The sequence below is a fragment of the Elaeis guineensis genome, chromosome 5 (assembly GCF_000442705.2).
Source record: "Elaeis guineensis isolate ETL-2024a chromosome 5, EG11, whole genome shotgun sequence".
NCBI classification, from domain to species: Eukaryota; Viridiplantae; Streptophyta; class Magnoliopsida; order Arecales; family Arecaceae; genus Elaeis; species Elaeis guineensis.
Window position 1 is genome coordinate 5383256 of NC_025997.2, and position 26344 is coordinate 5409599.

Sequence of the window (26344 nt, forward strand, 5' to 3'; positions counted from 1 at the left end):
AGATGTAGCAACAAACAATTGAACAATATTGCATAGAAATAACAATTAAATGTATGGCATATCTTAAAGAGAGATCACCAGCTAAACAGTAAGGTGCTATACCGAACCTGAATATTTTCATTAAGAATGGGAAATTAATGTGTAAAAATATTCTATTCAACTTTACAGCAAGATGTAATAATAAACAATTGAACATATTGCAAAGCAATAAACAATTAAACATATTGCAGATCATAAAACAATGATCCCCAGCTAAAAGCTGGTGCTATACTGTAACCTGCATGTTTTCATAATGAAAGAGAAATTACCATATGTGCATGTGCAGGTGCCTAAGCCCGAGTGGCATTCTATGCAGGTCCAGGGTTCAGAGATTGGTGGTGATGTTCCCAACATATTAGAAAGAGTGGGGGTTGGGGTGGGGGGGTGGTAATAGGATGGTAATGATGTGGCATTGCAGCAAGCATATAGTGATGGCATTCAAGAAAGCAGGCACTGGCTGGAAATTTTTAGTAACTCCAATCTACCTTGAATTTCCAACTAAATATAGCTTATGCCAAATCAAATGGTAAACTTTCAAAGTTTCCAAGCTTAACAAAGAACTAAACCTCGAGAATAAAATTTTAAAGTATCTGAACTAGACATGCAACTAAACTATCAGCACTATGATCAAGATTTCTTGCTGGTTTTGTAGGCACCATTTCTACTCTCCTGGAGCAGAGACCCCTTGCTTAAGCCTTTCCCTCTTCATTTTCTTTTTGGAGACAGGTTTCTTCTTCTTTGGTGGAAGGGTCTTTTGTGCATACATGTAGAGGGCATAGTTTCCAACAAGGAAAAGCAGCACAAGACCGCCAATCACAAGTAAAACTACCAGCCCTGGGTTCAAACCTTTTGTTGCCTCCTCCCTGACCAAATTTTCCTGCTGAAAAGAATGATGCCCATCTCATCAAAGAAATAAAGGACTGATAGAAAGGAACCAAGAAAAATAGAAATATTCAAACTGCAGCGACAATAATTCACTGTTAAATAAATGAAAATAAACCACCATTCAGTTTTTTTTTTTAAAAAAAAAAACTTATAGAGACAGAGAGAGAACACTCACATAAATGAGAATAGAATATGGAAGACTGAAGAAAAGAAAACAATGAGGATAAGCTACCAAAGATTCAAAATAAATTTCCTGAACTCCTTATAAGGTTCACCAGAAACTAAAAGGCAAAATTAAAAAAAATATAGATATTCAATTTAATTAAAAATCATGGTAAGATCAGGAGAAGACTCAAATAAAATAATCATAAATGATACTGAAATTTCTTCAACATAGTTGTTACTTCCAAGATGCAACAAAGTTCTTCAAAGCATGAAATATTCAAACTTTCAAAGAGTTATTGCACGTTAACTAATGGCTTCAGCACCATTGATATTGTTCATTCAGAAAACAACCTTCAGATGTAAAGCAAAATGATTCAGCAAAGTTCTAGCTTACAGCACCTTATCGCAGCCTCATTCTCATGAAAAATTGATATGTCCATAACATGTAAAATTGTGGTCAGCAATCAACAAGCCAAACTAAAAACATCTACACATGCAGAAATGGGCATTGATAAAATATTGCAATCAAGTATTTGGTTATGGCTGTATTTCAAGATTATAATACATTCAGATCTATTAGCCAAGAGGAATTTTGATTGAGATGGCTTCCGCCTCCACTCTGGCCCCCACCTCTGCCACTGCTTCCATCCTATCCACCACACCTACTCCCCCCACTATCACAGTATCCTCTCCCCCTATTCCTTCCCCTCAAACCATTGCCCTTGACCAATTCCACCCCATCACCAATCTCCCTCCCCCATCTCCTGTCCCCACCAAATTGCACATCCCTATAATCCTGACCCCTCCCTTCCTCCGCTGCCTTCAACTCTCCCCCCTTCCTCCCCTCACCACCCCCCCTCCCCCCGGTCAAATCCAACACTGTCATCAATTTCCAAGGGCTGGTGGGCCATTCTAGTTGATGGCATCACCATTAGTGATCACGATTACTCAAGATTTCGCTGGGAACATGCTTCAGGTCCGGAGAAAGAGGTCACAAGAGCAATAATCTGTGGAAACGCTGTTGTATGCTACTATAAATACAGAGTGGGTCATTGTGCAGTTAGGTGCCCTGCCCTCCATCACCCCCTCAAAAAGGCTTCCTCAACTCCAAGCTTAGCTCCTTCCACTTCATCTCCACCCTCTACTCTCATCTCTAGGACCGCTATCTCCAAAAGGACAGAAGACTATCCTTTCCACATCCCAAACTGGGTCAATGCTCAGCTGCTTTCCTTCCTGTAACCCAGCACATGGTGAATGGGGTGGACCAACTCAACAACACAGCTGCTGCAACCTAGATTGGGCCTCCACATGAAGATGTCTCCAAGCAACAGATAGCTATAGCCATGTCATGTGGACAGACAGAAATGATGTGGACTACAAAGTGAAGAAGCTTGGCAATAGCATCCATGCCATCAAGTTCCAGAGAATATCTTTTCTCACTAAAAGATGAAGATACAATAAATGCTGAGTTCTTTAGGCTTACGTTCAATCAAAGGGTTCGTGTGCACAATATAATCTCCCCAGAACATGCTGGATTAGATCCTCATGGAGAAGCTCGTCGAATCTTTTGGGCTATTGCATGAAATACATGAAGCCTGTGTCTTCAAGGTCCATCTCAAGTCCTCTTATTTCACTTGTTATGTGATTGATCTATAAGATATTCCAGAAGTGACGGATGTTATTTTGGGTGATTATTCTTATAGAGTTAGAGTGCATGCCATTTGCTTCAACCCAGAAGCTCCAGAGGCTCGACCTCTGAGGTGATCTAATGAATGCTCAGACTAGAAATGGAATGACCCCAGTGAGCTTGTACTCTATCATCTCAGGACCCAGACATACCTAGCCAACACAGTTCCTCCTCTGGCTCTTGAAGCAATAGCCTCCCTAACCATAACCAGTTTATCCATAGCCCCTCTGACATTTCCTCTAACTCCAGCAGCACTACCCACTCGAGCTTAAATGACTCCTTGGTTTTTTCCAATCTGATTAAAAAACCTATTAAGACTATCCTCGAAAATCTTTCTTACTACAAAAATGTTACCTTTGGACTAGTTCCCTTCTCCAATCCTCCTGCTGACCTCTCTATTGAGGTCCCGAGGATGATTACTTCAAATCCCAAACTCCACGTCTTAACTAAAGGAAACCTAGCCTTGTTTCAAATCCCTGCCCTCAGCTTTCCCTGTTGATGCCCGTAACTTAGTTGCAATCACCAAGCAGACTTATTACTTTATTGCCCCTACTGCCCCTAGCCTGCTAACTGCTATCAACCCTGCCATCCCCAGTAATTCCCTCTCGGCTTCCTTGGAGGAGAATGAGCAACATTTGGTTCAGGCTAACCCGGTTATGGTTTTGCCTGCTTGGAAGATGTTTTTGCAGATGAACATGAAAATTGTTGCCTTACTAGTCTCTGAATTAAATGTGGGTGACAAAAAACCAATACAGGACAAAGAAAAGTGGGTGAGACCTAAGAAGACCGCAGGGCAAAGGACTAAGAAGGCAGCAAGGAGGCAGTCTCTATTACCAAAAAGGCAAGTGTGATGGACAAAGGGAAGAAAGTGGCCAACAAGGAAGCTCCTGAAGCTGTAGAATCAATTAATGTTCTGCAGATTTTTGGAGCTGCTTGTGGATTTCTAGTGAAATGGCACATCTGCAGAAGAAATGGTCTATCTCATGAATCCATATTGTGAACCATCAAAGTCAGTATTCTCTGCAATCGCCTGAAGAAAGCCATTTGGTGGAAAGACAAGAATTGCTGCTTGCTGGTTCATCTCTCTATGAACCATGTCTCTATGGTTATGTTTTTCTTTTTGGATTTGTATTAAGACTTCCTTTTTGAGTACTTCAGTAAAGGTTGGGGCTTTGTATTAAAATTTTGCTTGTTAAAAGACAATTTGTTCTGTTCCTTGGGTGTTGATGTTAACGTAAAATTGAAAGTTGTTTCATGACATATATGAGGGCTAGGGTAACCTCAGAAGAAGAGTGTTGTCAAAGGCATCATCCTTTCCATCAAATGTGACCTAAGCATAATGTAGGAATTCAAACTTTGTAATCCTTCCTATCGAATCCTCAAGCCTATGGCATGTGGAAGAATAGATAGCTGGCTTTCCCTTGATGCTGTTGGCAGGTGGCATCCTATATAGTTGGAATAGCAAAATCTTCAACTATGTAACCTCTTTCACCAAAATGTTTACTATTACAGGTTTCCTCTGTGACCTGAGAAGAAACAGCGACTGGGCCTATATAGGCCATCCACTCAATCACTAAAAGAAGCCTTCTGGTCAGAGCTAATTGAGGTTAAGAGCTTTGTAGACCTCCCATGGCTTCTAGGGTAACTTCAGTAACAACCAACGGACTAGTTGAAACAAAAGCCTTATAGAACCAAAGCCTTTGCCACCCTAATCCATCACCATGACGACTCTTATTGGTGCTCCCCTAAAAGGCTGATTGTATACCTGGTCCAACAAGAGACTCCACCGTTCATTTGCCAAGTTATATAGGTTTCTCCTCTCATATATTGGGATTTCCTGTTGCCTTCCATTATTTTAAAAGCCTTAGCCAACCCCTACTCTAATCATGCCCCTATCCTCCTGGACACTAACAAGCTTATACCCTCATCTTTTTCTTTATTTGAGAAGTTTTGGCTACAGGTCCTACTTCCATGACTTTGTAAAAACAGCTTGGTCCATAGCCACTTCATTCCTGAATGCCTGCAATCTTGGCCTTCCAAAGTGTCCATAAATCTGAGAGCAGCCTGGAGTTTCAAGAATGTGGGCTATGCCAAATATTGCAAACATAACAAGAGAGAAAGCTGAATTACATAAGAAGATTCAAGAACTGGACAAACTGAAGGAGATTGTTGATCTGAAGTGTCATCACAGGGAACACTGACTCTCCCTACATATCAAACTTAAGGACATCTTACACCAGGAAGAGATTCTATGATGCTAAAGATCAAGGGTGCACCGGTTGAAGGAAGGAGATAGAAACATTGGCTTTTTTCACCATGTGGCAATGGCTTGAAGGAAATTCAATTATATCTCTTCAATCTCCTGGGATGAAATAGAAACTTTAGACATAGTGTCAGTGGAAGCCATCTTGAAGCCCTTTAATATAATCCCCCTCCTCTAGAGGGATCATCTAGAAAGCAAATAGCTTTGGATGGATTCATACAGAATAGCTAACATAGATGTATGAATCTAATTTTCCTCTTTGGGAATACATCGATCTTCTATAAAGGAGCCGAATATTAGAAACGTTAAAAATGATCAACCAACATCAACTATAACCCCTAGCCTTCCAAGCTAACGATGCGGATTCAATTCCCGCTACCCGCTCTAAATTCTTTATTATATATGCCCTTTATTATACATACATCATCAATTTAGATATGCATCCTTGTTTTTTTTATTCCCTAAAATATTTTCCACATAATTGTTTTTTATCCGAACAAGAGAAAGGAAGAATACGAAAGATCACCAGGTGGCTATGGCTTGAAGAAAATTCAATTATATCTCTTCAATCTCCTGGAATGAAACAAAAACCTCAGACATAGTGTCAATGGAAGCCATCTTGAAGCACCTTTCACTATGAAAGAGATCAAAAAGGCTAAGTTTAACCTATCTAATGATAAGGCTCCAAGACCATACGGACACCTTGTCTCATTCTTCAAGATCTTTGGGACACAATAAAGGAGGGCCTCTTCAAAATCTTTCAAGTTCTTTAAGGAACAACAAAGCTAGATAGATTGAACTACTCTTACTTTAGTTTGGTTCCGAAGGAGGTAGCCAAGTGCCTATCAGAGTTTAGGCCAATCAGTTTATGGAATAGCTCTTTCGAAATCATATCCAAACTACTGGCCCTCGGACTGCAACCCCTCTTGCCAACACTCATAGATTATATTCAAACAGCCTTCATCAAGAAACAATGCATACTAGACAGTTATCTAAGTGCCTATGGAGTTGTAGCCTAATGTCATAAGAACGAGGGTGTCCTTTGTAAGCTTGACTTCAAAAAGGCTTTCGATAAGGTCCAATGGGAATTCATCCTTATAAAAGAGAGGATTTGGACCGAAGTGGCTTGGGTTGATCTCTACCATCCTCAACTCTGATAAAACTGCAATCCTTGCTAACGGTCAACCAAAAAATTGGATTCAATACAGAAATGGTCTTCGACAAGGCGATCCACTATCTCCATATATATTCGCTCTAGGTTCAGATATTTCTACAAGGATTTTCAACCAAGCAAATACATTTGGTTATGTTAAAGGCTTTGGCTCAGATCACAAGAATGAAGGAATCCTCAACCACCAATATGCAGATGACAACATCCTTATTCGTGAAGCATATACCTCCCTGATCACCAACCCGAAGTTAATACTGATGGGCTTCCAATTTGAATCAGGATTGAAAATGAATTTTGCGAAGACCTCTCTACTTTATATGGGTCAGCAATGTGGAAGAGAACAACAACTAGCTGCTGCCATGGGATGCCCCGCAACAACCTTCCCCATCACTTATTTAGGTATTCATCTGACTCCCAATGCTCTCACAAAAACCGAGCGGTGGCCACTGTTAAACAAGTCTAAGCAAAAGTTAGCAAGTTGGAAGAGGCAACTGCTCTCAATGGTGGAAGACTAACATTGGTACATTGGGTCCTCATAGCCCTGCCTGTCTTTTACATGTCCTTGTTCCTTTTACCTACTTGGTTATTGAATGAAGTCCCTAAGTTGAGAAGCAGCCTTCTATGGTATGGCAAGACTATTTCTTCTCCAACCCCTAACCTGGTTAATTGTAAGGTAGTGTGCAAGAACAAGAAGGGGACTGGGCATCCTCAATCTACCCAAGTTCAATAGAACTCTCCTTTCTAAATGTCATGGAGACTTTTATCTGATGGAGAACGGCTGTGGATAAATCAAATTAAATCAGCTTATTACAAAAGATGCAGCTTATTACAACTATACATGTCGTGTTGAAATCGAGTTGGCACTCTACTCGAATAAGAGGTCAAGAAGAATGACTCCAAAAGCAGTGTGGCTGAAGCCGAGGAAATACAGAAAATTGGCTCTATGGCTTAGTCTAGGACTCTTGCACTTTAGCCCTGACCTGGACTCTATGGCTTGAGAGAATAATCAGTTGTATCTTCCTTGGAAAAGAATCCACACATCAATGGACCTTTAACAAAGCTTTAGAGACATTTGCAAGCTGGGAACAGATTAAGCCCAGTTGGTTGTCAAACTGATTTTCACTTCTATTGAATACCCTTATGCATACTCTAAGAAGTTAGCCTATGTATTGTGTTCCTCACTTGTGGAGGACTTCACGTACTTTCCTTCATTCACTTAATGAACATAGGTGGAGCTCTTGCTCTCCCTTGTTTCTCAAAAGAAAAAAAGAACAAAGATTATGATTCATTATTTTGGTAACATAAAGAAAGGTTTTACATCATTAGATTCAGCGAGGATGTAGTAAATAAACAACCTTTCTCTAACTAGCTGTTGCTGCAAGTCCTGCTGGTTTCTTAATAAATTATATAAAGAAAGAAGATGAGATTATGTATGTGATCACATTGCAAGAGAAATATTGTAGATGTCTAGATGTTTTGAAGATTCTTGCATGCCTGCAGTGACTGTCCCAAAAAAAGAAAAAAAAACTGCACCAATTCACAACCTGGGCAAATGTCAAAAAACAATGTGCAAATTATGACAATGGTAAAAAGAATAAACCTCCAATGAAATGCACGTTGCAAACTATTCCAATAGTTCCCAGATTATCAAATTCATAATACTTCCTTAACTTGCAAGTACATGATTAATAAGTAGACAGAGCATACCATCCCACAAAATGCACCTTTAGCAGTATCGGACAGCTAAAAAAAAAGACCTTGAAATAGCAAGAGACAGCACCTTTGAGGAAAATAATGCATTCGTAAGATCAAGCTAGCGAAGATGGTTATGAGAATAACGATGATTAACAGTAAAGATTAACAATTACTAGGTGCTACCGAGGATTAGACTATAAGCATTGGGAATAAGTGCCAACTGAGAATATTTTGGTGCAATGTAGAGAAATTAAAATGGGTCCCATCTCTAAATTATGCTGTTAAGATGATGAATATGCAGGAGTAATTTGTGCCAAAACCATATGACGGACGTCAAGAAAGCTTCGATCATCTAAAAAGTTTATATCAGTAATTTTAAATGAGATCAACTCTAGAACGGCAACAGATTATTCTGGAAGAAACAATATGAAAGAACGTGGATTCTTTATAACGAATTACAACTGGATCGAAAAGATAGCTCAAGATCGAGCACGGATCGATCCACGCGGAAAGTTTAGATACAGAAAAGGATGAAGAAAACAGATCCGCACTCGTACCGCGCTACCAGAGAACTGCTCGCCCATGGCGCCAGATCCCACCACGCCGCCCTCGATCCCTTCGCTGCCACCCGATTTGGAAACAAAATTCTTCACAAAAAAATAAATACTGCATAAAAAGATTAGGTTAAAAAAAACGGAAAAGAAAACCCTAACCAACTCAAAATCAAGCAATAGTAACGACGATCCGCACGTCCTCCGATCCTCGAATCAAGATGGATTAAAGACTTAAAGAGACTATGGAAGAGAAAATGAGAGAAGGAAAGAAAGGAAGCACCCTTTTCGCACTAGACCTCTCCAGCGCACGCGGGCCTACTTTGATGCTTTCAATTTCCAGCTCTCTTCTTATTGAGTTAATATACGGTGGGATGGACTCCGTCCCCAACTCGGACACGGTCCGCCGATTCGGGTCGGGAGCGTCCCATTCTTGGTGCCCTAATTTGAATCCGTCGGCAGGTAGCAAATGTTAATTGACTCACCCAGAGTTTTGAGTTGATGGGACGTAAATCACTAGATTTCACTCTCTTTTTAGTTCTTGCGCAAGACTTGCCACGTGTATAATAATATTATCCAAATACATATAGCTGAAACGTCACCAAGTTCAGATGTGGTCATCAGCGTGACAATGATTTTTGTTAGATGCATATATATATATATATATATATTGGCACAGCTCACTGATACTTTTCCCTGAAGTATCCCTCGAAATTTAGGTTGCAAGCTACTGATTCCTCTTCTAGACCCCAGCAAACATGTGTCTTGGCCAACACACATAATGGTAGTTGTGATTTGCAAGAGGTAATGGGGCAATGTTGCTTCTCTATCTTGGATAATTTATCCTAATATCATTGTAGATTGTCATGAACATTTATTCTCAAAAATTTAAGTGGCAAGTAGCAAAGTCCTTGCTGGAATCATATCAAGCAGGACCAAGAGATATCAAGCTATATGTAGTTACGATTCATACGAAGTAGCAATGTAATGTTTCTTTCTTCGCCACATTATCGGCCTCATGTTGTTGTAAACTATCCTATGTTACTAAATGGCAATTAAATGATATGAGAAAATAATACTCCTCTACCACGTTGTATTCTCCACGTTATGGTCATTTTCAAATTGTGCCATGCTACTGTAATTTAGAAATTCAAAAGTCATGCAGCTGTCTTGCACCAATAATTTTGCTTCACCAAATCACACTTTATCATACTAGTTCAAGTAGGGAAATAAGAATGCACTCCACTAGCCGAATAACTTTTGAGTGATTTTTTTTTAATTGAGCCTTTTTAATTTTAAATTTATGCTAAGTTACACGGCAGCCATTGCCAAGTGCTTAAATGCATTTTTGTTGGACATATGATCATAATAATTTAATTTTTGTAAATCATGGTAACCGTTTAAATCAACGAAAAGAAAACTACAATAATTAACATAACCAGTAATTATGAAGTTAATTTAGTTGCTTCCAAATCATGGCCATTGTTTAGATCACCAAAACCATAATAATTATCATAAACAGCCATTATGGAGTTAAAATGCTAAAAAATGCATTTTTAGATAATATCGCAGCAGCTTTATCCTTAAAAAGGGTTTTCTTTTTATTGATGGCTGATGGTGGTCGGAAACGGTAGGTTTGAACTGAATGGGACAATCAAAAAACCAAGGATTGTGATGGATGGGAGCCAAACTCACCTGTAGGCCCTCCAGATCGCCTCTGGATCTGCCTGCAAGTAGCTAAAGCAGCCCTCGATGTCCACAATACTTTGCCCGTGAAGGTTTTCCTAGGGTAAAGGCCCCACATGCGTCCCAAAGAGAATCTTCTCCCTGCAATAAATGATAATATGGCGGGCCACACAGGATTTCCAAACCCAAAGCCACCCCTTCCCTCTAATCTTATTCTTCCTCTTCTTTGAATATGATGAAACACTCCTATAAAATTAAGATGAATACAATCAAAAGAGTCAAAATATATATATATATATATATATATATATATATATATATATATATATATATATATATATATATATATATATATATAAAGATATGAAAAAATCATTATTTCAATCTACAAAATTTCTTCTGAATGCTCTACTATAAAAATAATGACTCCATCGATAGCACAATCACCTTTATGTTTAGGAAGATAAAAGAGCTCCCACAAATGATGGCCAAAGATCCAGGACCTTTTCGCTAAATAAAAATTGGGTATCACCTTTGGTAAGTCATCAAGGAATGTCATCCATGAGCAGCCAGCCAATAGTTAGGATTGTATTTAAAATAACTTAGCGGTGAGTCAACCCTCTCAACAAAGGACAAATGCTCCTGCCACCACCCGGCCAAGTTACTTTGTACTGTCTAATATTTGCATTTAAAAAAAAAAATCTGTACTTTCTATTTCTAAGGTTTGCACGATTTACTTACTGATTTGTGATCGCTTGATGCTGTTTCGAGACATGAGTAACTGCCTCACTGTCTTTCAAAGAAGTCCTAGAAAAAAAATCAAAACATCATCAGCAAAAAAAAAAAACATAACAAAAGCGTGAATGATAATAGCAAGGCCATTGATTCTGCCTTCATGTTTTAATTTCGAGTTAACCGGTCCTAGAGGCTGTTATTCATTGTTATAGAAGTATCCGAACGGCGATATTTCAGAGAAACTAAACAAGCAATGATACAAAAAATCCAAAATTGTTCTATCCGTTCAGGTGTTCACATTAATCGAAATGACATTGATGACAGCCACTAATTTGGCATGCTTTGCATTCCTTGTTGGACCAAAGCCACACGCATTGTTCGACTTAAGAGACACACATCACGACAAATAACTTTTTCAGAGTTGTTTCATATACATCGAATCATTTCTATACCTTATATAACGTTGGTCACATAGCCTCTCACTTTTAATAACCATTTCCAACGACTAGAGAGTACGATCACTCTTTTTCTTTTTCCTGCTAAGCAAAACCAACAAATTTACTTTGTCTTTTCCTCTGGAGTGACCCTCGGTGGCTTTAAGAATTAAACAAACACAAACCAACGTATTATCCTTGCATTAGAAAGGCATGGAGTGCGTGCGTGTGTGTGTGTGTGTGTGTATATATATATATATGGTTATTAACTTCATAGTGATCGAGAACATGATTTTTTATAGAAATTTTGTAGAATTCTTTTTGAAAAGTAAAAATTTTGAAGTACGGAAGACTTGAAATGTAGGATTGAAAATAATTTGATTTTGAATACAAAAATTTATTCGAAGAGGTACAAATTTTGGATACAAAATTTAAATTTTTAAAAATTATATTTATATCTAATAATTAAAAAATATCTATATTTATCTCCTTAAGATTAATTTTTATCAGACATTCTAATCTATAACTTAATAAAATATCAGTCGAATCATTATTTTTAAATAAGATTTAAATACTATATCAAAAAAAATTAAAAATATTTTAAATAATCTTAAATGACATAATAATTATTCAAAAATATATAATTTTAATTTTTTTAATAAGATAAATATTTTTACTAACGTCGTCAATTGAGCATGACATAAACATAATTTTTGCATGCTATAAAATATAAATATAATAAATATAAATTCAAAAAAAAATTATTATTTATTTTATTTTATTTTTTAATAAAATTTAAGTTGGGATAGCTATCTTCTGTTCCCATTCTCAGCTGCTCCGTTGCCCTACCTACAAGAAAATATTCGTTGTAACGGTGATATCATGTCACTGTTATAATAAATTAATAAAAAATTAAAAATAAATAAAATATATAAAATAATATAAAATATTATTTATAAAATTTAATATAATATATAATAAATAAAAAAATATAAAATTTTTATTAATTTATTATAAATTTTACATGATACCACCGTTGCAATGAATATTTTTCCCTCCCCTTGCTTTCTCCTTCATCTGTTTCTACCTTCACCCGCTCCTATGCCCAGCCCCATGTGTTCTGGGCCTTTAGAATAAAACCAAGAAGGAAGAACAGCAGCAGCAACAAAAATATCTACGCCATTTTTCTTCCTACTGCGGCTGAGTCGAATGTTGACAACCACTCACTCGCTAACGTGTCTTTGTTTGCACCGGAATTGCCAACTACCTCCCATGGGTCCTACAACCCTCATCTCTTCCTCCTCTCCTCTTTTTGGAGGACCACAGCTCCTCGGGCGCCGAAGACTCGGCGAGTGCCATGGAGGCAGAAGGGCCAATGGGGGGCTCCTCCTTGTCCTTATTGCCCTCCTCCCTCCTCTCCTCCACTGTTTCCACTGTTTTTTTATCATTCTCCTTAACGTTGGCGTTGGTGCTAAATTATGGGGTGGTCGGCGGTTTGGCGGCCAGCCGGGCGAGTGACCGGATCTACCGGCTTCCCGGCCAGCCCCCAGTGGGATTCTCCCAGTACTCTGGCTATGTCACAGTGAACGCCCGGGCTGGCCGGGCGCTGTTCTATTGGTTCATTGAAGCGCCGCCGGCCACCCAGCCCGCGCCACTTGTCCTCTGGCTAAATGGTGGCCCGGGTTGCTCTTCGATAGCCTATGGCGCTTCGGAGGAGATCGGCCCCTTCCGCATCCACCCAGATGGAAAGACCCTCTTCCTGAATCCATATGCATGGAACAGTGGTAGATCTCTGAAAGATGTGATTTTTATGCATGTAATTGGTCCGAATTTGTATAAAAGTCTCTCCTTTATGGGTTTTTCTGATACGTTGGAATGCCGGCAGAGGCGAATTTGCTCTTTTTGGACTCCCCGGCTGGTGTCGGCTTCTCCTATTCCAATACCTCGTCGGATCTTTACACTGCTGGAGATCAGAGAACAGGTTAGTTTCTCACCTGGATCCTACATTCTTTCTACTTGGAATGATTCTGAGGTCATTAGTTCAAGTTTTTGCTTTTCTTTGTAGCTATCGATGCATATAAATTTCTTCTGAATTGGTTTGAGAGGTTCCCCCAGTACAAATATCGAGATTTCTACATCTCTGGAGAGAGTTATGCAGGTGATTTGTGAACAGATAAATGCCTTGACATGGTCTTTTGTTGCTTCATCTAAAGCAATCCATTGTTGCCTAGTGACTTTATCTCTTATTAGTTACATTTCAGGGCACTATGTTCCTCAATTATCTCAAATTGTATATAGAAAGAACAAAGGCAACAAAAACCCAATCATTAATTTCAAGGGATTCATGGTAAAATCCGGAACCTTTCCACTACTTTGTCCACTTGTTTCTGCTGTTTCTTGCTGTTAGTTTGGCAATTTCAGCATTTTGGATCTTGAATGAAGGTTGGCAACGGAGTTATTGAAGATTACCATGATTTTGTGGGCACTTTTGAGTACTGGTGGACTCATGGCCTGATATCGGATGACACTTATCATGATTTGATGGTCACCTGTGACCTTCAATCATCAACACACCCTTCAGCAGAGTGTTGAAGGTTCTTGATGCCGCCACTATAGAGCAGGGGCACATTGATCCATACAGTATATACACAAGTCCTTGCACTGACGCTACTTCTCTTAAGCGCAAAATAAGGGGCCATTATGTAAGCACCTTGCATCCATTTGCCCTTTTTCAACTTAAATATTTTCTGAGCAGTTTCTAAACCTATTTCTGATTTGCCATCCATTAAAATTTTCAAATTCCTTGAGCTATGTACTACTCTGTCAGCAGGCAACATCAATAAGGCCAGCCCAGTTTGAAAAGAAAAAAATAATAATGTGGCTAATGAGTTTTATTGATCTTTACTCTTCTTTTCACTCAGAAAAAAAAAAAAAAAGTAAAAATGCTCAAGGCTGTGTCTTTCAATTTTCAATGTCTTCATATTGACATAGATGTAAGCTGGTTTCGAGCTCCTTGAATCATACCACTTGACTTTGTCTGTAAATTTAAGTTTAATATGGCAAAGAGTTTATGTCACTTTAATTTTAGCCTGCATCTTATAATATGTTATTCAAACTCAGCCTTGGATGTCCAGAGCTTATGATCCCTGCACTGAAAATTATGCCAGAGTGTACTATAATCATCCTGAGGTGCAAAAGGCACTCCATGCCAACGTTACTGGTATTCCTTACCCTTGGGATACATGCAGGTTTGTTGTCATTATGTATAAAATTGAATTCACATTTTTTTCTCGGTACTTTATGAATTCAAGGAAGCTTTCTTCAATAAGTTGTAGTTACATTAATTTCTTGGTGGCCCCATCGCAGCAATATCGTTGGGATTTACTGGGCAGATTCTCCTAGATCCATGCTTCCTATCTACCGAGAACTTATTGCAGCTGGCCTAAGGATATGGGTGTTCAGGTACCCTATGCTTTTCATACATACATAGTACATGTATACACAGACATATGCATGCGTTAATTTGAAAATACATTTTAAGTTGAATAGATGGGTCAACTCTTGCCCTAGATTTCTGGAATAGTTCTACAGGTTTTATGTTGGCTGGCTGAGGAGGAACTTTTTCTGAGCTCTATTAAATTCCATCTGAATTAAATATGATTCTATTTTTGTCGAGAATGAGCTTAAATATAAGCTTCTGCTGCAGAATGCCTAGTTAGGTGAATCAAAGCTCACAGAATCTTGATTCTACTTATAAAGAGTGACCCATGATTTTTTGATTCAAATGAAATCAAACTTGTTGAGTACATAGAGTGAAAGCAATGTCAATGCTTCTATCTAATTTTTACAGGTTTCATATTGATTTCCACTGCATTGGCACTGAAAGTCCCTGTGCTCATGAATTATGATGCCCAAGGCTTTGGTGCATTGGAAGCCCAGATTTAATCTTGGCTCAGTTATAAATTCAAAAATCTTGGAACAGGAAGAAATTGAAGAAAAATATTTAAAATTAAAAAAAAATTGCAAAAAGTATCAAAGTGACACATAAATATGATATTTTTAAGTCCTTAAATATATAGAACTCAAGCCTTCTGCATACGACAGCAAACTGCAAGTGTTCCCAAGGATTTAAGTTAAGATGCAAACTGAGACCAATAGTGTATAAACATGTTCAGCAAATAATAACATGAGTAGTTGGAATAATGGATGTATAACTTACAGAACTGGAGTGCCAGCTTGCCAAGTTGGTAAAGTCTATCACTCTATTGCGTTGATAAAGAGACTTGAATTTTATCCTGCCTCCACTTTGCTATTTGGCGAAGCTTCCACTAATCCGAGTTCACTTTTTTTTCCCAGAAGAAGAGAAAGAACCCTCAGGTCATTTCATACAAGATATTTTAAATTTGGTATAGACAAGGAAACTTTTAGTCTTGGTTGTTTTGCTGATCTGAAAAATATATTTCAGTGCGGCTGCACATTGGTACTCAACATAATTTATTTTGAAGATTGCATTGATATATAACAAGAGATGCAAATACAACTTAAATTTGTAGAAACAAGTTAAGCAAATAATAGCCTGAAAATTTAGAGCAACTAATAAAACAAATAGCATGAAAGTTTAAACAACAATAGATTTAGGGTACATGTAAGATGGTCAGCCAATGGTGAGAGAGAAGGTTGAAGATTGAACTACCAGACTTCATGTTTGTTTGATTACTTTTACTCATCGACTACTACCATTTTGAATCCTGTTTTTCAATTGAATTGCGATTGCATCTTTGGCAGTGGAGACACTGATTCTGTTGTGCCACTGACTGCAACAAGATATTCAATCGATGCTCTCAACCTTTCAACTGTCATCAGCTGGTATCCCTGGTATGACCATGGAAAGGTTAGTCTAACAATTTATTTTTCAGATATTGCCAGGCTATTGATGAAGCTTCCGGCATTCATTCTTCAGATATCTGATCAATATCTTTTGTCACCTTCCTCTCTGTTATGTACTAGGTCGGTGGATGGACTCAAGTTTATGAGGGCCTGACCTTTGTGACTGTTAGGGGAGCAGGACATGAGGTTCCTCTCCATCGCCCTCAACAAGCTCTAATACTGTTTAGACATTTCTTACAGGATAAGCTCATGCCAGCTGACACTGAGAACCAGACAACTGAAGTAAGAAGACAACAAGAGCTGCGAAACATTCATCTCAATCTAGTGCCCCCCTTTGGTGCTTGGTGAATATATATATATATATATATATATATAATATATATAAAAAAAAAATATATATATATATATATATATATATATTCTTTAGTTTGTCAACCTTCAATTCATTATTTTCAATATAGCATCAACAAGGAGCAAGGAAGCTAGTGAAACTGTGCATATTTGGATGTATCAGCTGAGAATAAAGGTGCACTTCTGTTTCAGTTGGTTATTGGATTTCGTAGAGTTGCCTTATAGCTATAATATTGTTGGCTAAGTATGACCTTTTCTTTTCGATAGATATGAATCGTATGTTTTTGTTGAGATTCTTGAAGTCATCAATCAAAACGTTATTTAATATTTTTGCTATTTGACTATCATGCTTCACTGGACCAGACAAAAGTCTCTATTTCATCCGCAATGTGTTGTATAAAACCCTTACAGATTGTAAACATTACAAATAAGTTTTGTACATACTCATACAAAACTTGCTACATTTGAGCTAGTTATTGTTAGAAGATCGGTAGGGTTGCATGCATAGATTTCAAAACTTTTGAAGTAGCAGCGGAAATGATATAGGTTAAACCCTTTAACCCTACATACAATAGATCTAATCTATATCTACCCGAGCCCTGGATCTAAGACATACATATAATCTTAAAATTAAAATAAACTTGAGATCGGATCTCAATACCTTACGCAGGTTGAAATATACTGCAATCGATGATCTTAGATCTGAAGGTTTCTGAACCGCACACGTGTCCGACCTCTACAGGTATCCACCGGGATCAACCTTGAACTTTTTTTCTCATTATAGATTCTTCTTCTCCAAGTAGAATCTCAATCTTTTGAACCTTTGATCACACGTTGATCTCTGACTGCGGTGTCAACACCCTTCACCTTGACGTGTGGGAGGATAGAACGCCCAACATTTGGGCGTAGGAAAGAGAGGAAGAAGGGGTGGCGTGGAGAAGGAGAGGAGGAGGTGATTTGAATTCTCAAAATTCTCTTTTTCAAACCCTAGGAGACCATCTCCTTAAATAGGCCTGTCTTGATTCCAAATTATTATCCAATCAGGCTAAAAAATTAGATCTTATCTCATAAGGTCTCTTATCTTTTAATCTGATTTTCTTCCTAAAAAAATCAGACCTAATTAGAAAGTCCGTTACCTCAAAAGTCAAGTGGATGTAGTGCCTTCATCTTATAAGGTAAGATGAGTGGCGCCACTTGATTTATTATGTAGTTGGGGCACCAACTCTTGATGCCTCCTTAGGATTTTATGCACAAGAGAGAGGGGCTAGGCCCCTCTCTCTCTCCCCTTCCATGCCAAAGCAAAAGAGGAGGCGGGCCCCTCCCTCTCTCTCACGCCCTCTCCAAGGGATGCGCCCCTTGGAGTTTCCAAAAAAGGGATCATGCACCATCTCTTTTTTTCAATTAATCCTCGCCACAAAAGAAAAAAACAAGGAAAAAAATGAGAAGATTGGTTTGCCAACTCATTGACTTAATCCAATTCTTTTGGGCCCTCAAATAGCTGCCCCACTAAATCCAAATAAAAATAAATTTAGATTAGGTTCAAGGCTATGGACTTGATCCAATCTTTATCTAATAAAGATTCGCAATCCAGAGAAGAATTAGGTTTAACCATGTGCTAGCATGGTTCTTTTAAACCCAATAGAATTTTACTAAATCCTAATCCAATTAAAACTTCATAAGCCCAATTGGTTAATTCAAGATTCAATTCCTTAATGTGTGACCCCATAGGTTCCATTCTATTTGGTAATGAGATATATTGTGATCTCCATCATAACATTATCGAAACTCTTTCGATGGATTGGAACAATTTCAGCTCTATCCTTTGAGGTCATTGATCATCAAGATGACGCCTGATGATCTCACAATCCACCAGTGACACCTAGCAGTATATAGTGGCAATCTAGTAGAATGAAAGTATGAACCCCTAGGTGCAATTATCATATGATTCAGTCCTTCTATCATGAGTCCCGACTTGACGGAGGTCATGGAGAACTCGTTAGACCCCATCGTCAATCATATGCTAGATTGGCTTGACTCGAGTTTACTTGTGAATTCCGTAAAATTTTTTTTCTAGTATTCACACTTGCTTTGGTCAAAGACCTTCTGAACTCAGTCTCGCAAATCACATTGGATTTCTCCTTTTTTATCAAGATCGATAGATTTATTCTAGGTGCATCCTACTCCTAACAGTGAATCTGAACCTATTGTAGCCAACATACACAGCAAGGACTTGAATGGCTAGGAACCAAGAGAATGTGCAGTCAAACTTAGTAGCCTCACTGCGAATAGCCGATGACACGTAGGTCAAAGGACCACTTACACCACTGCAACATCGAGATAACCACTGACGAGTGAGTAGACATCAAGTGATTTCTCATGTTGGTCATGCTCAGTGCAACTTTTCGCTAATAATCACTCGCACTCTCACCCAGTGTCCCTACACTGCAAATCTAAGACTCATCGCCTATAAGAGAGGTGAACAGTGCATCGATCTTAAATGGATTGATCACTGTCCTCCATGACGATACTTTGATCAGGAGCATTTAGAAACTACCACTAATTAATGTATGTCTAAATTCTCAAACCTTGAGAATATACAAAAATCATCTTTATTAATTTATGGACAAATCATAGACACATAAATATGATTGAAAAAAAAAGCCTTTTATAATATAAAAATATTATAAGTACAAAATTAAGTCTGAAATTACAAAATATGTCAGCCAACAATTGCTTCTATGGCACTCATCTAACAAATTTTCACTTGACCTAAAGCCAATTGGCTATATACCAAAGACTCATCTTCTCAAGGTAAGCTTCAGTCTTCTGCTGGCTGAGAGGCTTAGTGTGGAGTCGACTCTCTGCACCTTGACGAACTTCTTCTCAAGTATTCGCGTATGATGTGGAATGTTTGCTCTTTATGTTTGGACTTCTGGTGAGACCTGAACTTCTTAGCGAAGGCTATGGCACCGTTGTTGTCGCAGTACAGTGTAATGGCATCACACCCAGCTTCGTAACGAACTTCTTGAATCAAAAGGCTTCCTTAGCAGCTTCAAAGGCGGTGATGTACTCGTTTCCATGGTCGAATCTGCAATAATTGCTGCTTAAAATTTTCTAGCTAACCATACCACCATTATACAAAAAAATACACCTCGATGTAGATTTTTATCATCAACATCAGTCATAAAGTCTGAATCGATGTATCCCTCAACTCTCAGCTTCGATCCACCATCAAAGATTAAGAACAAATTCTTAGTCCTTCTCAAGTACTTAAGGATGTTCTTCACAACAATCCAGTATTCTTCACTGAATTTACCTGATATTTGCTCGTGACACTCACGGCAAGGGCTATATCAGGTCGTGTACATAATATGGCATATATGAGATTCCTATTACCGAAGCATAAAGGATCTTGCTCATGCATTGGATCTCCTCAGGTATATCAGGGCACATCTTCTTGGAGAGATGGATGCCATATCTAAGGGTTAAGAGACTCTTGGAGTTTTTCATGCTGAACCTCTTCAGTACCTCTCTATGTACATTCGCTATGAGAGTCCTATCATTCTCTTAGATCTATTCTTATAGATCATTATACCAAGAATGTAGGAAGCTTCTCCTAAATCTTTCATGACGAATTCTTTTGACAACCATACTTTGACCAATATCAGTATGGGAATGTCATTCCAATTAGGAAAATATCATCTACGTACAATACGAAGAATGTAACAGCGCTTCCACTGATCTTTTTGTACACACACAGCTCCTCTTCATTTTTGATGAAATCAAATATTTTGATCACATCATTAAAGTGAGTGTTTCAACTCTGAGATTTTGCTTGAGTCCATATATGGACTTTTGCAGTTTGCAGACCATATGATCACTATCACTAGATGTGAAACCCAAAGACTGCTCCATATAGATATCTTCCTCAAGATATTCATTTAGGAAAGCAGTTTTCATATCCATCTATCAAATTTCATAATCATAAAAAACTGCAATCGCAAGCAGAGTGCGGATGGACTTCAGCATGGCCATGGACGAAAAAATTTCATTATATCAATGCTTCACGTTAACTATAGTCTTTCCAACTACCTTACCTTATAAGTCTCTATTTTACCATCCGACTCAATTTTTTTTTATAAATCTATTTACACCCAATAGGTATAATACTTCATGGATTTACTAAAGACCAAATCTGGTTGGAATACGTGAAGTCAATTTCTGATTCATCACTTCCATCCATTTCTTAGAGTCAATATCTAATATTGCCTCATCGTAGGTCTTAAGATCATTCCTAATGTCCCTATCTCCTACAAAGAACGCTTCCTCTAAATCTTTGTAAGAATACCTAAGTACTTTTCAGGAGGACGGGAGACACTACTTGATCTACGAGGTGGAGGAGGTACCACATCTATTGGCTCACTACTGGATTCAGATTCTTGGACTCGATGCTCTTCAGAGATCTTTTCTTCGAGCTCAATCTTCTTTCCATTGCCTCCATCTTAGATAAACTCTTTTTCTAAGAAAACGGCATGACGGCTCATAATTACATTGTGATCCTCAGAAAGATAGAAGTAGTATCCATAATTTTTTAGGATACCCAATAAAACGAGCTCTAAAAGACCTAGCCTCTAACTTGTGCGCTTGCTGTCATTTAATATGGGCCGGACATCTTCAAATCTTGATATATCCAAGAGCTGGCTTCTTATTATGCCATAACTCATATGGAGTGGTAGGAATGGATTTAGAGGAACCTGATTCAAAAGATGAATTGTAGAAAGTAATGCATATCCCCAGAGAAATACAGAAAGATCTATGAAGCTCATCATGGACTGGATCGTATCTAATAGGATCCGATTCCTCCTTTCGGATATCCTATTGAGTTGAGAGATCCCTGGAGGTGTCCACTGTGAGACTATGCCATTATCCTTGAGATAGGCCGAAATTTTTACTAAGATATTCCCCTCCTCGATCTAATCGAAGAATCTTTATGAATTTTTCAGTTTGTTTTTCTACTTCGTGTCTGAATTCTATGAATTTTTCAAAGGCTTTAGACTTTTGATGCATCAAATACATAAAATCATACTGTGAATAATTATCGGTAAAAGTTATGAAGTAGACATAGCCACCCCTGGCTTGTACATAGAATAGATCACGCACGTCAGTGTGTACCAGAGCTAATATCTTAGTGGCCTTTCTCCTTATCCCACAAAGGATAGCTTAGTCACTTTTTTTGAAGATAGGACTCACAAACCGGATAAGACTCGGAAGTCAATGGTCCGAGAAGACCATCTTTTTTCAGTTTGTTGAGTCTATCCTCTTCTATATGGTCTAGTCTAAGGTGCCATAGATACTTTTGGCTAATCTTATCTCTAAGTCTCTTGGATCCTACAACATTCACAGTTTGCTCATTAATATTAACATTGCATCCATATGCAAATGATAAAGATCATCAATCAAGAAAGCACGTGTAATAACTTTATTTTCAAAATAAATTGCACACATATTTTTATTGAAATGAAAATTATAGTTATCCTGTACCAGCACAGATATAAAATTAAATTCTTACTGGCTATAGGTACATAATAGCAATCTTTCAAAATTAAACTAATCCTAATGGTAATTGTAGAGGATAGGTCCGATGGCTACAGTAGCAACTCTTGCTCCATTGCTGATCCGGAGAGTGATCTCATCTTTTTTTAGCCCTCTAACTTCTTCGAGATCCTGCATAGAAGTACATAGATGAGCACTTGAACAAAAATCTAGAACCCAACTAGAAAAAGAAGAAATCGTTAGATTAGTTTCAATTACGAGCAAATCAGATGTACCTTCAGAAGGCCAATTCTTCTTCCTGTTTTTCACAGTCACCAGATAAGTCGAATAGTTCCTTCTCCATTGGTCTTCGACATTGCAATAAAAATATTTTTCTTATCGTCAGCCTTCTTCAGAACCTGCTTCTTGAGGTTGGTCTCGTTCTTTTGCTTTTTATAGATTTTTTTTTTTTTGAAAGAAGATTTTCTCTTAGAGGAAGCTCACTCCACAGTCAGAATCGTACCTCTTGAACTTTTCAAGGTGTCCTCAACTGTCAGCAACATATTCAGCAATTCGTAAAAAGTGCTATCAATCTATTCATATGGTAGTTCATAATAAATGCCATATGAATCAAAAAGAGATGGAAGATCAAATTCACCTACAATTCCTTATCCATGTTCATCCTGAACTTTTGAAACTCTTCGATGTCCTTGATCATTGTCAAATAATGGTCATTGATGAACTGCCCATCATGCATTTTCGCTCTAATAGTTTTGAGAGATCTCAAAGCAAGCTGTGCGACTCTACTCACCATACAACTCTTGCAGATGAGTCAGTATTTTCTTGCAGTCCTCATGTCTTCATACTGTCGCTGAAGATCATTGAATATGGACGCAAGAATATAACACTTCGTCTTATTATCCTCATCCGTCCATTTTTGAAGTGTGGCTCGTTGATCAGAGGATGGACGAGCTGGTAACACAGGCACATCCTGATTTAGGACATAGGTTAGTTTTTCAAAATGAGAACGATTTTTAAATTTTGTAGCTAGGCTTTGTAGTTCGTTCCGGTCAATCTATTTGTGTCAAAGATATGAGCTAAGGGGTTGATACTCGACATGGTTATCTATAGAGAGAATAGTTTCTAGTTAGATATTTGTACTTATTAAATGTTTGTTCTAGAGACTTTAAAAATAAACAAAAGCTCTCACTATTTCTTTGAATCTCCCACATTTCTCAGGTGAAGAAAAAGAAATCTATACGTGATCGATTTTTAGTGGGTACTGCGGTCCCACTGATCCATACGCACCTCACCTAACAATTATTGATGAGCATAGACCAATGAGTGGACAACATCTTGTCTATTGCTTTACTAAGCAAGATGCAACAGGTTTGGTCTCTAAGTCCAAGGGCCTCACCTAATAGTTATTGAATATTTTTTAATTAAGTCAGACCCATCGTTCATCAGTGGGTGCAAAGCCATCATTGAGACCCTCACCTAACAGTTATTGAGCCCAACTCTATCTCTACTCCAGGGCATCAAATGCCAATAGAGTGGTTATGTCTTTTCGATGCAACCGAATCACTGTAATCAGTCAAGAACGATCAACGACAGGAAGGCACCCGCATCTTTATAACGATGGAAGACCTCTAGACTTAATATTTAGTGAAAAATTTAGGTTTAGATGTCTTCTAAATCAACAGATATGACATCCGATTGATCAAGTTTAACTCAGCGCATCCATATGTCTGATTATCTAGTCGGCATAGGTGATATGAGTCAAAAGTAACCTAATACGAAATTGAATTTCCAAAATGCTAGATAAGTTAAGATGAGTGGGGTCCCCCCATTGCTTTCTTAGATACCAACGAATTGATCAGGTCAGACAATGAAACTAATTAAATAACCACCATCTAGATACTTGTCTTAGACACCAAATTGATCGATTAGAATCGATCAGGTTAACCTATTGACATGGGCCTGAACCACTGAGTCAAATTTGATCTTGAGTCAATCAATTCACATAAAATATGAACGATGCAATCAATTACAACTAAACTCTACTAATCAAGTGATCCTAATTGTAGTTTGATTACAAGACTTAATTTATTCAACCCATACCCACATGCAATAACATAATTTTCAGATTCTAAAAATATTTTTTAGATTATGTTGCATTGCATACATTAGTGGCTTATAATCTTGAAACAGTTTTAGAACTATAATGATTTATATATCATATATATCAAGTTTTAGATCTAAACTTTAAACATATATCACATATATATTAAACTGCATATCTAAAATAAGAATTACATATATCAAATACACTTAAAATCAAATCTAAAATAATATTAAAATATCTTGAAAATAGTTTTCAAAAAATCGTTTGCATCAAACTAAGATAACTTTTTTAATATAGGGAGTAAATCCTATATCAGGACAATCTTATACCAGTCCGATGCGAACTTTTAATCATTCTAATTTTAGATATAACATGAATAAAGACATATCATATACATCAATTTTCAGATCTAAAAGATTGATTTAAATATTTTGAAAATAGTTCTTAAAATCGATTAATCTTGTGCTAGGACAATCTTTTCAATATAGGAGTAAATCCTATACCAGGATAATCTTATACCAGCACAAGATCAATTTTAAATCATCTAAACTTTCAGATCTAAGACTAAAAATCAAATTATACATGTCTTAAAAATCAGTGATTCTGATACCACTGTTAGAAGATTGGGTAGGGTTGCATGCATAGATTTCAAAACTTTTGAAGTAGCAGCGAAAACGATTTAGGTTAAATCTTTTAATTCCATATGCAATAGATCTAATCTATATCTACCTGAGCCCTAGATCTAAGACATGCATATATTTTGAACATTAAAATAAAATTGAGATCGGATCTCAATACCTTGTGCGGGTTGAAATATACTGCAACCGAAAATCTTAAATTTAAAGGTTCCGGAGCCACACACGTGTTCGGCCTCTATAAGTATCCATCGAGATTAATCTTGAACTTTTTTTTCATTGTAGATCCTTCTTCTCCAAGTAGAATCTCAGTCTTTTGAATCTTTGATCACACGTTGATCTCTGACTGCGGTGTCAATACTTGAATTGCAGTCTTTCTCCCTTTTTGCTTGATGTAGAAGAAATCACCCTTCACTTGGCATGTGGGAGGATGGGATGCCTAACACTTAGGCATAGAAAGAGAGAAAGAAAGGGTGGTGTGGAGAAGAAGAGGAGGTAATTTGATTCTCAAAAAAAATTTCAAATCCTAGGAGACCATCTCCTTAAATAGGCATTTTTTGATTCCAAATCATTATCCAATCAGACTAAAAAGATTAGATCTTATCTCATAAGGTCTTTTACCTTTTAATCTGATTTTCTTTCTAAGAAAATCAGATATAATTAGAAAGGTCCTTATCTCAAAAGTCAAGTGGATGTGGCGCCTTCATCTTATAAGACAACATGAGTGGCGCCACTTGATTTATTAGACAGATAGTTGGGGCGCCAACTCTTGATGCCCTCTTACGGTTTTATGCACAAAGAGGGGGCGTAGCCCCTCTCTCTCCCTCTCTCTCTCCTTCCATGCCAAAGCAAAAGAGGAGGCGGGCCCCTCTCTCTCTCACGCTCTCTCCAAGGGATGGCGCCCTTTGGAGTTTTAAAAAAGGGATCATGCGTCATCTCTTTTTTCTAATTAATCCTCGCCACAACAGGAGAAAACAAGGAAGAAAATGAAAAGATTAGTTTGCCAACTCATTGAATTAATCCAATCCTTTTGGATCCTCAAATAGGTGCTCCACTAAACCCAAATCAAAATGGATTTAGATTAGATTCAAGGCTATGGACTTGATCTAATTCTTATCTAATAAAGAATGCGTCCACAGAAGAATTAGATTTAACTATTTGCTAGTATGGTTGTCTTAAATCTAATAGGATTTTACTAAATCCTAATCCAATTAGAACTTCATAAGCTAATTGGTTAATTCAAGATTAAATCCCTTAATGTGTGACCCCATAGGTTCTATTCTATTGGTGGTAAGATATATTATGATTTTCATTACAATATCATCGAAACTCCTTTCGATGGATTGGAATAATTTCAGCTCTATCCTTCGAGGATCATCGATCATCAAGATGACGTTCGATGAGTCTCAAATCACCAGTGACATCTAGTAGTATGTAGTGGCAATCCAGTAGAATGGAAGTATGAACCTCTAGGTGCAGTTATCGTATAATTCAATCCTTCTA

General features: G+C 37.7%; 2 protein-coding genes and 2 long non-coding RNA genes across 9 annotated transcripts; 2 read left to right on the forward strand and 2 right to left on the reverse strand.

Annotated features, from left to right (window-relative positions):
• Positions 1-521: 521 nt before the first annotated feature.
• Positions 522-8888, reverse strand: LOC105044626 (DNA-binding protein S1FA). Of its 6 annotated transcripts, none has more exons than XM_010922584.4 (3): positions 8740-8888; positions 8463-8571; positions 522-916 (listed from the first exon to the last, which is right to left on the reverse strand). In XM_010922584.4, exons 2-3 carry the CDS (start codon positions 8487-8489, stop codon positions 701-703), a joined length of 243 nt encoding a protein of 80 aa, XP_010920886.1. In that variant the 5' UTR covers positions 8490-8571; positions 8740-8888; the 3' UTR covers positions 522-700. The 6 variants fall into 6 exon arrangements, with proteins under 6 accessions (XP_010920886.1, XP_019706295.1, XP_019706297.1 ...); XM_019850736.3 differs by having other exon boundaries at positions 522-919; XM_019850738.3 differs by having other exon boundaries at positions 522-919; positions 8463-8526; positions 8619-8774.
• Positions 914-3990, forward strand: LOC140857894 (uncharacterized). The gene is made up of 2 exons (XR_012141339.1): positions 914-2697; positions 3532-3990. It is a non-coding gene; the product is annotated as an uncharacterized lncRNA (long non-coding RNA).
• A 1269-nt stretch (positions 8889-10157) lies between the features above and the next one.
• LOC140857893 (uncharacterized) lies at positions 10158-11001 on the reverse strand. The gene is made up of 3 exons (XR_012141338.1): positions 10884-11001; positions 10590-10784; positions 10158-10388 (listed from the first exon to the last, which is right to left on the reverse strand). It is a non-coding gene; the product is annotated as an uncharacterized lncRNA (long non-coding RNA).
• A 1603-nt stretch (positions 11002-12604) lies between these two features.
• On the forward strand, positions 12605-16577 carry LOC105044625 (serine carboxypeptidase-like 27). Its single transcript, XM_010922583.4, is given in 10 exon segments — positions 12605-13095; positions 13197-13292; positions 13377-13469; positions 13573-13658; positions 13754-13898; positions 13901-14013; positions 14432-14559; positions 14678-14773; positions 16097-16202; positions 16319-16577. Coding segments are annotated over 10 exon segments (1518 nt in total). The 5' UTR covers positions 12605-12668; the 3' UTR covers positions 16547-16577.
• Positions 16578-26344: the final 9767 nt, after the last annotated feature.

Bases quoted from the DNA above. Each gene is read 5' to 3' on its own strand.
- LOC105044626 (XM_019850736.3), bottom strand. From the start codon at position 8,489: ATGGGCGAGCAGTTCTCTGGTAGCGCG. The intron at 920-8,462 runs GTACGAGTGCGG...CATTCTTTTCAG, and splicing joins AGCAGTTCTCTGGTAGCGCG to CAGGAAAATTTGGTCAGGGA.